The 15,626-nt window shown below is 43.2% G+C and overlaps 1 protein-coding gene across 1 annotated transcript in view; it reads right to left on the bottom strand.

The window, feature by feature from the left end:
* LOC102970885 (guanylate cyclase soluble subunit beta-2-like) overlaps positions 1-15,626 on the bottom strand; it is a 59,803-nt gene that overhangs the window by 34,713 nt on the left and 9,464 nt on the right. The window contains exon 4 of the mRNA XM_042998326.1: positions 3,014-3,108. Coding sequence (XP_042854260.1) covers positions 3,014-3,108 — 95 coding nt within the window. The remainder of the gene's footprint in view (positions 1-3,013; positions 3,109-15,626) is intronic.

The raw sequence follows: 15,626 nt of genomic DNA, 5'->3' as shown, positions 1-15,626 counted from the left end.
GAGCCCAAGCTCCAGGAGCTGAAGGAGCAAACGAACAGTTCATTCCTATACCTTATGTCCAGTCTCGGACACAACCTTGTCTAGTTCTATTAGGAGGCATGGATGGCAAGTGACCAGGAGCTAACACACATCTGCTTGGAAGTTCATGACCAGTTATAGCCTGGATTCCTCCAAGTGCCAACTGTCATCATCCCACTAACCCTTGTTGGCCCCTACTTGGCCCTGTGACTCCAAGACAGACCCAAAACAGCCAGATGAACCAGCGGCAGCAGGGGACAGTCCCTTAACAGAGAGGATCTGCTCATCATGCACACTCAGCTCCTTGAGCCTTAAAAGCTTCCCCCACCCAACTTTGCAGAGACTTGGGGCTTCTCCCAGATGCAGACACCTGAAAGGTTTTCCATATCCAGGAAATGACCAGGAACATGAGAAGAGACATAGATGTCAAACTGCCAGGTGATAACAAGGGGGAAACCTTTTCTATTGAATCCAGGTGCATGGGGTTAAAACCGGTACAATTTTTTTTTTCATCAGAGAATTCCTCTGATATTCAGGGGAAAGAGAAACCAGTTCATTGCCTCGCCCAACACGGGCACATTACACGGCTGGGCTCTGGAGAAGCCACCTGTCTCTGCGGGCTTAGTGTCAGCTAACTGCCCTCGTGCATTCTCAAGCACATCTGCTGGGCTGGTTCTTGTGCCCTTGGGGCTGGCTTTTCCCTGTGACCCCCTGTGGAGAAGGCCCTAAGGACAGAAGGCTGACTTGCTGTGCCCTCAGAGATGCCATGAAAAACAGAAACCACAGCCCCTGCTGCCTGAACCCCTGTGGGCTGCACAGGAACCAGCCTAAAGCTCCCCAGCCTCACTCACACTTCCAACAATTCTGCCCCAGGGTCTCGGGTACCAGGCAAGAATGCTGACACAGGGTCGGCCAGCAATAATCCCTAGACTCCATCGCAGCATGACCCAAAGCCACAGTGGCTTCAGGAATAGGCAAAGGAAGATCAACCGGGACCCAAAGAGGGATGTCATGTCGTCCAAGAACCTGAGGGCACCAGAGGACTTTCTCTGCTTTCTGCACAAGCCCCCTGGAGCCTGGGCAGCAGAGGCTGCTGGCCTTTCCTTCCTCTCCAGGCCCCAGCTCACTGTGCGCTCCATGCTGGTGAGAAGGGAGGGTAAAGGAAAGGAGGGTATGCTGGGTCAGTGTCACCTCAAAGTCCATGTCTATCTACTTGGAACCTCCAACTGTCAACTTGTTTAGAAATGAGAAATTAATGCAGAAAGAAGGAAGGAAAGAAGGAAATAGATTCTGAGAGCGTATAATTATGCCAGAGACCACATTTGATATTTTCACATATACCATCTCATATAATCCGAAAAATAACTCTGAGGGGTAGATATTATTATTCTCATAGACCAATGAGAAGACGACAACTGAGTAAGTAATTGCCCTCAGCCATTAAACTAGAAAGAAACAGAACTGTATTCTTTCTTCATCCTGACCCTCTTCCCAGATATCTGGGCCAGGGGAGTGAGCAAGTTAATATAATAAACCATCCCTTGCTGAGACATCTGCACCAGGAATTAGCCTGAAAGTCCACGTGCATTCTAAGTGGGACCATTCACAAGGGTTCCCCCATTATGACCCCGTCAATGGCATTTTAATATCTGGATAGATGGGAAGACCTCCCGTGGCAGAGCAGATGGGGAAGAAGGGCCCTCAGCACCCCCACAAAGTACACCGTGTCTATTTCTAGAAAAATGCAAGTGTGGTTGGCATAAGAGGATTTTCAGTGCTGTTCCTCCTGTGAACCCAGGGCTAATTGTGACGATCCATTTCAAAGTTATTACCTCTGTCAAAGCCATCATCAAGGTCAAACATAAAAGTGGTGTATAGATGATAAAACTCAAGAGTGACACTCATGATGTTCGTCGGTAAGAAGCTATTCAAATGGAAAGGATGGATTACTGGATCAGGGTGGGCCCTGGGTCTAATCCTTATAAAAAGAGGAAAACATGGACATAGAGACACAGGCACAGGGAGAAAATGGCCACGTGAGGATGGAAGCAGAAAGTGGAGTGGTGCTGTCCCAAGGAGCGCCTGGGGCCCCCAGAACCTGGAAAAGGAAGGATCCTTCCCTAGAGCCTTCAGAGGAAGCCTGGCCTCGCTGATGCCTTGATTTCAGGCTTCCAGTCCCCTGAACTATGAAAGAATAAAAACTACCCAGTTTGTAGGTACAGTTGGTCCTCATTATTTGCAGATTCCGTATTTGCAAATTTACCCACTCACTAAAATGTATGTGTAACCCCAAAATCTCTAGCATGGAGCCTTAGCCGTCGCTCCTGAGCAGGTGCAGAGTGGCAAAACAATTGAGTCCCCCAACACACATGTTTCTAGCTAACATCAAATGAAGCCGTGTGCTCTGTATTCTTGTTTCATTTCTCATAAATAAGCGTCCTTTCTGCAATTCATTTAGCGCCATGGTTTTACATTTGTGCACTTTTTGTTGGTGATTGTGCTGTTCAAAATGCCCCCAAAACAGTGCTGAAGTGCTGTCTGGTGTTCCTAAGAAGGTTGTGATGTACCTTACAGACAAAATATGTGTGTTAGATAAGATTCATTCAGGTATGAGTTATAGCGGTACTGGCCATGAGTCCAATATATATATATATATATATATATATATCTAAAAAATATATAAATATATATAAGCATTATATATTATATATAATATATTAACAATATACATATTATATATAATATATATAAATATATTAAGATCTTTAAACAGAAATGCTTAAAACAAGGTTATTGACTTATTGGTTGATGAAAATATTGTGACCAAAGGCTTTCAGGAATCTAACCTGTGTTTCTTCTCGGAACAATGGCTCAGTATTGCTAATTCAGTGTTCGCAGGGACTTGGTAGAGCAGAACTACTGTGGCTGATGAGAATCGATTGTACTTTGTTCCAGCAGCCCTAAGATACCAAAACAAAGCCCTCTTCAGACTTACCGAGAACCTTGCAGGCCTCTTGGATGAGCTTAATGGTGATGATGTCATCATACACCGTGTAGGTCATGAAGGCATCTTGCACTTCTGCAGAAGTTCTGAAAGATAAACCACGAAGCAATGAAAACCCAGCAACTGGAGCTTTGCCTCAAGGATATACTCAGTAACTCGCGAGATATAATATAGCAAGAACACTCTCGATCATAAGGAATAGGAGGCAGTGGAGTATTTAGGGGTCCTCTCCTCCAAGATGTCTTCTCCAAACACCAGCTTCGGGCAAGAGCTCCCTTCTCAAGTATCTACGGTAGGCTAGGTGTTTCCCTAATTTATATCAAAATTATTAGTCTTCCCCTCTAGACTGTGCCCCTTGAGCATGGGTATTATGACTTATTTTTATCTTTGAACCCCCAGCAAGAGGTACAGTGGTTGGCACAAGTCAAGAACCTAATACGTGTTAGTGAACACGGAACTCTGTGGTCGCAGAGCCTCATTCTCTAAAGCAAGTAAGACAGCTGCTTGAGAATCTCACTGCTTTGCAACCTGGTAGCTTTGTTTTAGGAGCTGGCGATGGACTTTAGTCTTACAACAGTTAGCCAAACCTGGTAAAAAAAAAAAAGGGGGGGCTTAACCTGGGAGTTAGGCTCTTGGCTTGCTTCTTGTGTGAACCATTAAACTGCATGTAGCAATTCAGTCAATTCAGGAGGCTGGGCTTGGGAATGCTTCCCTGAGAAAGGGAGATTTACTAAGACCAGCATTCTGGACAGAGTGAATAGGCTCCAAGGCAGCAGAGAGAATGAAGAACCAAGAAGAATACAAAACATTTGAGTTCATCCCAGAACACGTCACAGAATCTTGGAAGAAGCGTGAAATTTCCTAGTAGTCCAATTCTCCCATTCTATATTACCTCTGACTGCTAGCCTTCTAGTTTCTTCTTAAAGGCTTTCAGTGCCAAGAATCTCACTCTTCTGCAAGGCAGCCCCTTAGATTTACAGACTGCTCTCTTGGACAGAATCTTTTCTTACGTTGAACCAAAACCTACTTCTAGACCTTGGTAATGGGCATCTGCTTTTGGCCATGGAGCTGACAGATTATTTCTGATCATCCCCCTACCTGTTGAGGAAATGGAAGCTCAGAAAGGTTGTCTTGCCAGCATCCCCCAGCTGACGTGTGAGAGATCTGGGTTCTGAGCTCTGAAGCCCACACAGTCCTGGCACCTTGCCATCGCAGTTCCACTCACCGGTCTTGGATCTGCACCCTGGGGACACGCAGATGGTGTTGGTCCCACCTCCAGATACCAGCCCTCTAATACTTGAGGATCTTTATTCATTCCTAAAGCTTTCCCCGCCCCCACCCCGGGCTAGACACTCCTTTATCTTCCTGGACTTCATCTTTCTCACTATTAAATGGGAGAATAATACCTGTCCCACATTTCTGGCAGGAGTATTGATGAGGATAAAGAGGGTAGCCGGAGTGAAAGGAGAGAATAAGTACCACACGGATGCAAGGAGGAGCTGCAGTAATAAAACAAGGGCACAGAGACGGCATGCTGTGTCAGGGGTGACCCAGCCAGGAGTCGGGAAACCCTGGTTCCAAATCTATCCCCGATACAAACAAGCTCTGAGGGAAAATGACTTTCTCTCTTTGCACCTCGATATCCTTACTGGTAAAGTAAAGGAGGTGGTTGGTAAGATCAGCGTTCCTTAACAGTTAAAAAAATTTTTTTTTAAGATTTTTTAATGTTTATTTATTTTGAGAGAGAGAGAAAGAGAGTGGGGGAGAGGCAGAGAAAGAGGGAGATAGAAGATATGAAGTGGTCTCTGTGCCGACAGCAGAGAGCCCGATGCGGGACTCGAACTCACGAACTGTGAGATCGCCACCTGAGCGGAAGTTGGATGCTTAACCGACTGAGCCACCCAGGTGCCCCAAACCTTTTGTTTCAGTTCATGTTCCCCTCCTAACCCCACACACACTTGCTAGAGCTTCTCAAACAGCCCTGTAGGGGCACTTGACCATCATGAACTAGAAGCTCTCTGGGTTTCTCTCCACTTGTAAGATTCCTATTTTGGTCCATGTCTGTACAGTGCGTTCTAAGCATCATCAAAGGCAACTGTTCAGAAAAGCTGAATGTGAGGCCCAGGGCAGACAAAGGATGCCCTTAACCACTGCTACTCTCTTCAGCGGGGGGCTCTCTGCTGTGTTGTCATCACCCTCCATCTACTTGCCCAGGGCCTGGGGCCTTTGTGAAACCTTGGACCCTGCTTCTATGCCTGTTTCATAGAAACACCATGAGCGACGTCCAAATTTAAACCTGATGTGTTATCATTTATTCAGAAGGCCCCCAAAGGGATTATGTCATCTCCAAGACCCTTGGAAATGTAACAGACTCCGCCGCACCTCCCAGGCTTCTGGTGGGACCACCCACCCATCCATGTCTGGATCTGGCAGCCTCTCCTTTCCTATAGGTTGAACTTGTAATGCTTTAGTGTCAAATATTGATTTGGTCTGTATATATGTTGCACGTCTCTGGGATGCCAGACATGCCCAGACTGTTATGATTACACAGGAATTGCCAGCCTTGCTTATTGATCTCCATAATCTTGTATATGACACTTCCCACAGGGTCAGTGTATGCTCGCATATATAGTCATTCAAACTGCTCTAGTGAAGCAGTACGTTCGCAAAGAATAAAAGTAAATAAATAAACCAATTGGTAACCTTCCCACGAGGTGGCAAAACCTCCGCTAAGAAGGGAAGGAGAGAGAAATGGCCCTCAGAAGACATTTTTAAAAGACTGGGGGCTGGAAAAGCAGTGTGGGAAATGAAGTAAGTTGATGTTTCAAACTCACACAAAGAGGAGCACGTTTCACGTAACGTGAAAAATGCCAACCACAGAGGTGGCCACACATACACATATTCAGGAGATCTGGCGAATCAGTCTTTAACTGGAATAGTTGGCCATCAAATGTACGTGCCTCTGGGGGCGCCTGGCTGGCTCAGTCGGTTAAGCATTCCAACTTCGCTAGGGTCATGATCTCATGGTCCGTGAGTTTGAGCCCTGTGTTGGGCTCTGTGCTGACAGCTCGGAGACTGGAGCCTGTTTCCAGTTCTGTGTCTCCCTCTCTTTCTGCCCCTCCCCCTCCCATGCTCTGTCTCTATCTCTCTGTCTCTCAAAAATAAATGTTAAATAAATGTACATCCCTCTTTAGTTAGTTTTAACTAGCGATACCCAGAGTAACTGGGCAGGAAACCGGGCCAGGCTGTCTACTCCAGAATAACTTGGGGATCTAAATAAACATACAGATTCCTGGGCCCTAGAGGTGGTGCCTGGAAATCCATATTTATTTAACCACTCATCTCAGATATCTCTCCAAGGCTTGGAAACCACTGCTCAGAAACACTTTCTAGGATTCAATCTGGCAAGGCCACATATTACAAATTATAGATCTTACATTGTTCAGCATTACACAACTGATGTAATGGTTTCTAAGAGTCCAGAGTGAGCCATAAAGCCCACAGGAAAAATAAATAGCACGTTGTAGCAAGTTTCAGGCCAAGAAAATGGGATCAATTCTAAGCCGTGGGAAATCACTCCCTCAAGAGCTCCTTTCTGGTAGGTAGAGAATCCATGCAACAAACTTGAGTAAGCATGTGACTCAAGGTGTAGTTGGGGAAGAAGAGGCCCTGAGAGTTGCACGGCCTGTCCTAGTGTCATGACCACCTGGTATTTAGAAGAAGCCCCAGCTTGTCATTCTAGCCAAGCTGGAATGTCACAAAAGCTTTCGTGACGAAAGTCCAGACCTGTTGGGTTGACACACATAGTTGACACACATAGACCCTGCACCCCATCCCTTACCTCCAGCCACCTCTCGTACTCATTCCTCAAGATGCTTGAGGTTCCTGTGACTCGCCATGCCAGATCCTTCCTGTGGACTCTCCCCCGACTGGAAGAGCCTCACTCTCTCTTATCTGGCCAACTTTTGTTCCTCCTTCCCAACTCAGTCTCGGAATCACCAACTCTGGTCAGTAGGAGCTGAAGTCAGATTCTAGCACCTCTCCTCTGAGCTCCTGGGTCTCCCGCACTTACCTATCTTAACACTGGCTGCACCGTAACCTTTGATTTACCTGTCCACGGGCCTCCTAGACTACAGGCTCCAAAGTGCAGGAAAACGGCATTTGATTTCCTATCTTTAATATACCTGGCACACAATAAGAGCCTGATAGGTCGTCATAAGAGGTGTACAAAGTGTGAGAGGCCTAACTTGATAGAGGCTTACGTATCCACTGTGTGAGTCGGGAGACCTGGAAATGAATCCTGGCCCTACCACAGTCGAGCTGGGTGACTTGAAACAAATCTCCCTGTGCCTCCATTTCTCCATTTTTACCCTGAGAGTATTGGGTCAATGTTTCCAAGGAGAATTTGATGTACAACTCTCCTCTGCCCTGCCCTCCCATCTCCCCAGCTACCATACAATGTGATTCACTGAGAATGACTCTGGCACCTAAACCAGCAGTTCTCAAAGTGTGTTCCATGGAAGCCTGGGGGGGGGGGGGCGCCTAAGAAGCTTCTCAGGGTCCATGAGGTCAGAACGATTTTCATAATAAAAGTAAGACATTGTTTGCCCTTTGGGCTGGCTAAAATGTGATCTACCCATTCCAAAGCATTGGTAGGTAGATCTGTTAGTGCCCTACGTAGCGTGAATCGAGGCAGTGGCTCTAAACTGCACTGAGTAGTTATCATATTCTTCACTGCCACACACTCGTGGTAAAGAAAAACAAAGCTGGTTCCACTTCAAACTGTCCTTAAAGATGCAATAAAACTGGGCACCTGGGTGACTCCTTTGATTACACATCCAACTTTGGTTCAGGTCATGATGTCACAGTCCGTGGGTTTGAGCCCGGTGTGGGGCTCTGTGCTGACAGCTCAGAGCCTGGACCCTGCTTCGGATTCTGTCTCCCTCTCTCTCTGTCCCTCCCCCACTTGTGCTCGGTCTCTCTCTGTCTCAAAAATAACGTTTCTTTTAAAAGATGCAACAAAATGGTCAATTTTCTTAAATCTTGGCCCTGAGTACACCTCTTTTGAACATTCTGCATGACAAATTGGGAAGTGCACATCAACAGAAAGCACCTCTCCTGTGTATGGAAAGAGGATGGTCAGCTCGAGGAAAAACACTTTTATGATGGTCTTTGTGAGCCGAATTAGCTACCGTTTTCATGGAACATCATTTCTACTGGGAAGAACCCCCGACAGACAGACCATGGTTACTCAGAATTGGATACTTGGCAGACATTTTCTTAAAAAACAGAACAAAGTTAACTTGTCACTTCAAGAAAAATAACTGACAGAATGTGTTGCCAGTGATAAAACTCAAGCTTTCAAGTGAGAATTGGAATTTTGGGAAACTTGTGTCTGCTACCGTGAGCTCATTAGCTTCCTATGATGAGAGTGTGGTGATATTAACAAATGTGATTTTGACATTGTATAATGCATTAGGGCAATAGTCACAAGATCTGCGTAACTCTGTCAGCTCATATTTTCCAAATGACTAATGATGATAGGGCAAAATGATGGTAAAAGACATTTCAACGTATACCACAGGCCAAAGGATTCGCAACCAACATTGTAACTCATCCTGGAGAAACTGCCCCTGGCAGAGCTTCTGTGAAGTTTAAAAGAACATCCACCGGTATCTGAAAAGAGCATTAAAGTACTTCCTCCTCCTATATTTTCTTCATACATTTCACCGAAAACACAGATTGCAACAGATAAAGAGGAGAAAATAGAATCCAGCTAGTAAGGCAAACATTGAAGACATTTGCAAACAATGTAAAGCAATGTCCCCCTTCTAATTATTTTATTTGGCTAATAGTTATTTTTCATAAAAATATTTATGCTCACATGTAATAGGTTTATTATTGCTATTTTTAAATAAATCAATAAATAACCACTTATTAAAACTTCTCAGGTTTAATTCCCAATATAGTAAAGGCCAATAGATAAAAGTTCTTAGTGTCTTCAATAGTTTTTAAGGTTAAAAAGTCTTCCTAAGGCCAAATTGTTTGAGAACTTCCAATTTAAACCCAGAGTGAATCAGGTTTGCTTTGGGAGCAGAGGAAGCTGAGGCTTCTGGGGAAGAAACAGCCCTGCCCAGCCTCCCTTGTTTGGAACCACCCCAGCCTGGGAGGGTGGTGGAAGGACCACCCCGTATGCCCTGATGATGGTTCTAGGCCCTTCTGGAAGGGACTGCAGACCAGCCAGCCCCCAGAGCCAGCTCCTCCTGATGGACTCAAAAGCATCCAGACCTTAATGTGACCCCTAAAATAGGCATCTGAAAGAGACGCTTCAGCTCCCTGATTGGGGACCACCTGCTACATAGGGGACCTTCCCTAAAACAACAGTGGGAAGGTGGGGAAAGAGAGGTGAGACACATAGAAGTAGACAAAGGGCTGGCATTCTTCTAGAACTTGCCATCGGGAAAGAAGCACATGTGGTAAGCAACTGCCTAGAAAGTTACAGATGTACAGAAAGGAATTTGTCTAAGCTATCAATAAAAATAAAACACAATAAAAACAATTTTCAGCCAACCGTGTTAGGGGTACATTCATTCTGTTCTCTTGATGGAAAATGATGTCATTAAATCATTGTCATATGAACAGGTAAGCCAAAAGCAGCCAAAGATGCGGGGAAAAATAGAAAGGTGGGTCAGGTGTTAATAAATATGTGTTACCTTTTGGACCATTGATATTAATGTTATCTGTCAACTTTAAAATTTTTATTCTCAATTCTAAATAAATACTCACTTTTGAGGCCAAATTTTTATTTGTGATTTTTAAAATTTATTTATTTTTTAATTTACACCCAAGTTAGTTAACATATATTGCAACAATGATTTCAGGAGTAGATTCCTTAATGCCCCATGCCCGTTTAGCCCATCTGTTTCCCACAACCCCTGCAGCAACCCTCTATATTTGTTCTCTATATTTAAGAGTCTCTTATTTTTTGTCCCCCTCCCTGTTTTTATATTCTTTTTGCTTCCCTTCCCTTATGTTCATCTGCTTTGTATTGTAAATTCCTCATATGAGTGAAGTCATATGATACTTGTCTTTCTCTGACTGACTAATTTCTCTTAGCATAATACCCTCTAGTTCCATCCACGTAGTTGCAAATGGCCAGATATCATTCTTTTGGATTGCCAAGTAATACTCCATTGTATACATACACTACATCTTCTTTACCCATTCATCCATCGATGGACATTTGGGCTCTTTCCATAGTTTGGCTATTGTTGATAGAGCTGCTGTAAATATTGGGGTTCATGCATCCCTTCGAAACAGCACACTGTATCCCTTAGATAGATACCTAGTAGTGCAATTGCTGGGTCGTAGGGTAGTTCTATTTTTAATTTTTTGAGGAACCTCCATACTGTTTTCCAGAGTGGCTGTACCAGCTTGCATTGCCACCAGCAGTGCAAAGGACATCCTCTTTCTCCGCATCCTCGCCAACATCTGTTGTTGCCTGAGTTGTAACTGTTAGCCATTCTGACAGGTGGAAGGTGGTATCTCATCGTGGTTTTGATTTGTATTTCCCTGATGATGACTGATGTTGAGCATTTTTTCATGCGCCGGTTGGCCATCTGGATGTCTTCTTTGGAAAAGTGTCTAGTCATGTCTTTTGTCCATTTCCTCACTGGATTATGTGTTTTTTGGGTGTTGAGTTTGTTAAGTTCTTTATAGATTTTGGATACTAACCCTTCATCTGATATGTCGTTTGCAAGTATCTTCTCCCACTCCGTTGGCTGCCTTTTAGTTTTGCTGATTGTTTCCTTCGCTGTGCAGAAGTTTTTTATCTTGATGAGGTCCCAATAGTTCATTTTTGCTTTTATTTCCCTTGCTTCCAGAGACACGCCGAGTAAGAAGTTGCTGAGGTCAAAGAGGTTTTTGCCCGTTTTCTCCTCCAGGATTTTGATGGCTTCCTGTCTTACATTGAGGCCTTTCATCCATTTCGAGTTTATTTTTGTGTATGGTGTAAGAAAGTGGTCCAGGTTCATTCTTCTGCATGTCGCTGTCCAGTTTTCCCAACACGACGTGCTGAAGAGACTGTCTTTATTCCATGCATGTTCTTTCCTGCTTTGTCAAAGATTAGTTGCCCATACGTTTGTGGGTCCATTTCTGGGTTCTCTATTCTGTTCCATTGATCTGAGTGTCTGTTTTTGTGCCAGTCTCGCACCTTCTTGATGCTTAAAACTTTGTAATACAGCTTGAAATCTGGAATTGTGATGCCTCCAGCTTTGGTTTTCTTTTTCAGGATTGCTTTGGCTATTCGGGGTCTTTCCTGGTTCCATACAAGTTTTAGAGTTGTTTGTTCTAGCTCTGTGAAGAGTGCTGGTGTTATTTTGATAGGGATTGCTTTATTTGTAATTTTATATTCTTTTTATTTTATATTATTTTTTAAAGGAGGATCTCCAAATTACATAAACTTCAGGCCTTATAATATCTGTTTCTACCCCTGCTAAATTTATCTTTCATATATTCCCACTAAACAAAAATATTTTCAAGCTTTACTTTTGATGGCCTTTATTAGAAAATTAATTTCTTTTTTATATACGTAATAATATGATGATATTAAATACTTTTAAAATGTTCTAAGCACTTGAATATTCTGATATCTTTTGGGGATTGAGTCCACCCACTTAGACATACTAACCAAATTGATTTCTTGAGGCCCTTGTGGTTCTGATGACATGATTTTAGGCAGCCAGATAAACCAGGAAACACACTCATGGCCAGGAATGGAGTGAGAGTGGGATATAGCCAACATTTCTCGATTTAAGTCAAAACATAGAAACTGTCTGCTTTTACCTACTTTTTAACCAGACCTTATTTATGGGAAAAGCAGAGAATATGGAGGGAGTGAGTGAGGCTTAGTGAGTCCATGGGATGGAGGTGGTTTAGCGGAAGGGGGATGAATAGCAGCCCTCCTGATTGTTTCTGGCTCAAATAGTTTTTCCATGCATTTGAAAACATTTGTTTGTTTGTTTATTTAATGTTTATTTTAAGAGAGGGGGAGGGGGCATAGAGAGGGGGAGAGAGAATCCTAAGCAGTCTCCATGCCGTCAGCATAGAGCCCGATGTGAGGCTCGAACTCATGAACTGTGACATCATGACCTGACCCAAAATCAACAGTCAGACACTCAACCAACTGAGCCACCCAGGCGCCCCTGAAAGGATGTTTTTTTAAGATGTTATAATGTCAGGTGCTTTTCTTATTTAGTAAGAACAAGATCCCAAAAATGTAGAGGCAGTGGTCCTTGAACAGTTTAGGTCACAGAGTTCTTAGGGGTTCTGATGAATACCATGTACTCTTTTCCCAGAAAATACATGTATACACATGTGTACTTTTTCAAAGATGATTTCAAATGTTCTCAGACCCTCTCAAGCCCATCCATGAGCCTCTAGTTAAGAACTCACAACACATCCTCTCAATAGGTGTAGAAAAGTCATTTGACAAAATACAGCATCCTTTCTTGATAAAAGCCTTCAAGAAAGTAAGGATAGAAGGATCATAGCTCAAGATCATAAATGCCATATACAAAAGACTCACAGTTAATATCATCCTCAATGGGGAAAAACTGAGAGCTTTCCCCCAAGGTCAGGAACACAACAAGTATGTCTACTCTCACCACTGTTATTCAACATAGTGTGGGAAGTCTTAGCCTCAGCAATCAGACAACATAAAGAAAGAAAAGACATCAAAATTGGCAAGGAGGAAGTCAAATTTTCACTCTTCACAGATGACATGATAATCTATGAGGAAAATCCAGAAGACTTCACAAAATATCTGCTAGAACTGATCCATGAATTCAGCAAGGTCACAGGATATAAAATCAATGTACAGAGATCAGTTGCATTTCTATACACCAATAATGAAGCAGCAGAAAGAGAAATCAAGGAATCGATCCCATTTACTATTATACTAAAAACTATAAAATATCTAGGAATAAACCTAACTAAAGAGGTGAAAAACCTATACACTGAAAACTATAGAAAGCTTACGAAATAAATTGAAGACACACAAAAAAATGGAAAAACATTCCATGCTCCTGGATAGGAAGAACAAATATTGTTAAAATGTAGCTACTACCCAAGGCAATCTACATATTCAATGCAATCCCTATCAAAATAACACCAGCACTCTTCACAGAGCTAGAACAAACAACTCTAAAACTTGTATGGAACCAGGAAAGACCCCGAATAGCCAAAGCAATCCTGAAAAAGAAAACCAAAGCTGGAGGCATCACAATTCCAGATTTCAAGCTGTATTACAAAGTTTTAAGCATCAAGAAGGTGCGAGACTGGCACAAAAACAGACACTCAGATCAATGGAACAGAATAGAGAACCCAGAAATGGACCCACAAACGTATGGGCAACTAATCTTTGACAAAGCAGGAAAGAACATGCATGGAATAAAGACAGTCTCTTCAGCACGTCGTGTTGGGAAAACTGGACAGCGACATGCAGAAGAATGAACCTGGACCACTTTCTTACACCATACACAAAAATAAACTCGAAATGGATGAAAGGCCTCAATGTAAGACAGGAAGCCATCAAAATCCTGGAGGAGAAAACGGGCAAAAACCTCTTTGACCTCAGCAACTTCTTACTCGGCGTGTCTCTGGAAGCAAGGGAAATAAAAGCAAAAATGAACTATTGGGACCTCATCAAGATAAAAAACTTCTGCACAGCGAAGGAAACAATCAGCAAAACTAAAAGGCAGCCAACGGAGTGGGAGAAGATACTTGCAAACGACATATCAGATGAAGGGTTAGTATCCAAAATCTATAAAGAACTTAACAAACTCAACACCCAAAAAACACATAATCCAGTGAGGAAATGGACAAAAGACATGACTAGACACTTTTCCAAAGAAGACATCCAGATGGCCAACCGGCGCATGAAAAAATGCTCAACATCAGTCATCATCAGGGAAATACAAATCAAAACCACGATGAGATACCACCTTCCACCTGTCAGAATGGCTAACAGTTACAACTCAGGCAACAACAGATGTTGGCGAGGATGCGGAGAAAGAGGATGTCCTTTGCACTGCTGGTGGCAATGCAAGCTGGTACAGCCACTCTGGAAAACAGTATGGAGGTTCCTCAAAAAATTAAAAATAGAACTACCCTACGACCCAGCAATTGCACTACTAGGTATCTATCTAAGGGATACAGTGTGCTGTTTCGAAGGGATGCATGAACCCCAATATTTACAGCAGCTCTATCAACAATAGCCAAACTATGGAAAGAGCCCAAATGTCCATCGATGGATGAATGGGTAAAGAAGATGTAGTGTATGTATACAATGGAGTATTACTTGGCAATCCAAAAGAATGATATCTGGCCATTTGCAACTACGTGGATGGAACTAGAGTGTATTATGCTAAGCAAAATTAGAGAAAGACAAATATATGACTTCACTCATGTGGAATTTAAGAAACAAAAAAAGACGAATTAAGGGAAGAGAAGCCAAAATAATATGAAAACAGAGAAGGAGACAAAAAATAAGAGACTCTTACATACAGAGAACAAACTGAGGGTTGCCGGTAGGGTGTTGGGTGGGAGGATGGGCTAAATGGGCAATGGGCAACAAAGAGGACACTTGCTGGGATGAGCCCTGGGTGTTATTTGTAAGTGATGAATCACTAAATTCACTTCCTGAAATCATTATTACACTATATGTTAACTAACTTGGATTTAAACTTAAAAGAAGAACCCACAACACGTCTCTCCTAAATTGATTAATTTGGGCTTGATAAGCATCCATCCATCTGCCATTCATTTATTCCTCTTCCGTTCATGCGTACATAAATCACGCAGGCATCAATCCCTTCCCTATGCACTTGTTTCTACAGTGGAGAAATATGCCATTCGTGCTGGCTGCATCCAGAACCTCTTCTCAGGGACCCTACGCTCTGAAGTCCACCTGATTGGACCAGGTATTGGCTCCTGACCAAAGTCAGTCTGTCAAATCCTCTGTCTCAGGTGAAAGAGACAGTGTCGGGAATTGAGACACTGAGAAACTGAGTCTATCAAATGATTGTAACCTCTTGAATTGAAAGGACATATAAAAAATGGGGAGACAAATTAAGATATGTTCAGAGAGAGACAGGAAAATAGAGGCAACATAAAAAGAAACATAGAGATGGAGAGAGGTCCACTGACCTTCTATTTCCTCTGTGGTCTCTCTGCTTTCCACAGATGAGCTCTGTGAATTCTACTAACCCTACCCTCTGACTCCTAACTGACTACTTCATTAAACTTTAGCTCACAGAGTGAATTGCTGATCCCTGCAAGCAAAGTCCTGGAATACGTTCCAGACTCTTCTCTGTGTCTGTCATCTCAATCTTCACAAGAGGATAAGGTGAGTACCATCATTATCTCCATTCAGGAGTGAGGGCACCAAGACTCAAAGACCTCAGTAACCCATTGCAGTCAGAATAAAATTCCCACTCCTTTCCTTCTTTAACCACATGGATATTCTGGTCCTTAACCACGTCTCCACTTCCATCTCCTACCAGACTCTCAGTCATGATACTCCAGTCACAGTGAGGTTTCTTCT

This window comes from Panthera tigris, chromosome A1 (genome assembly GCF_018350195.1).
Source record: "Panthera tigris isolate Pti1 chromosome A1, P.tigris_Pti1_mat1.1, whole genome shotgun sequence".
Taxonomy (NCBI): Eukaryota; Metazoa; Chordata; class Mammalia; order Carnivora; family Felidae; genus Panthera; species Panthera tigris.
The sequence above is the reverse complement of the archived record's forward strand: the minus strand, read 5'-3'. Positions and strand labels throughout refer to the sequence as shown.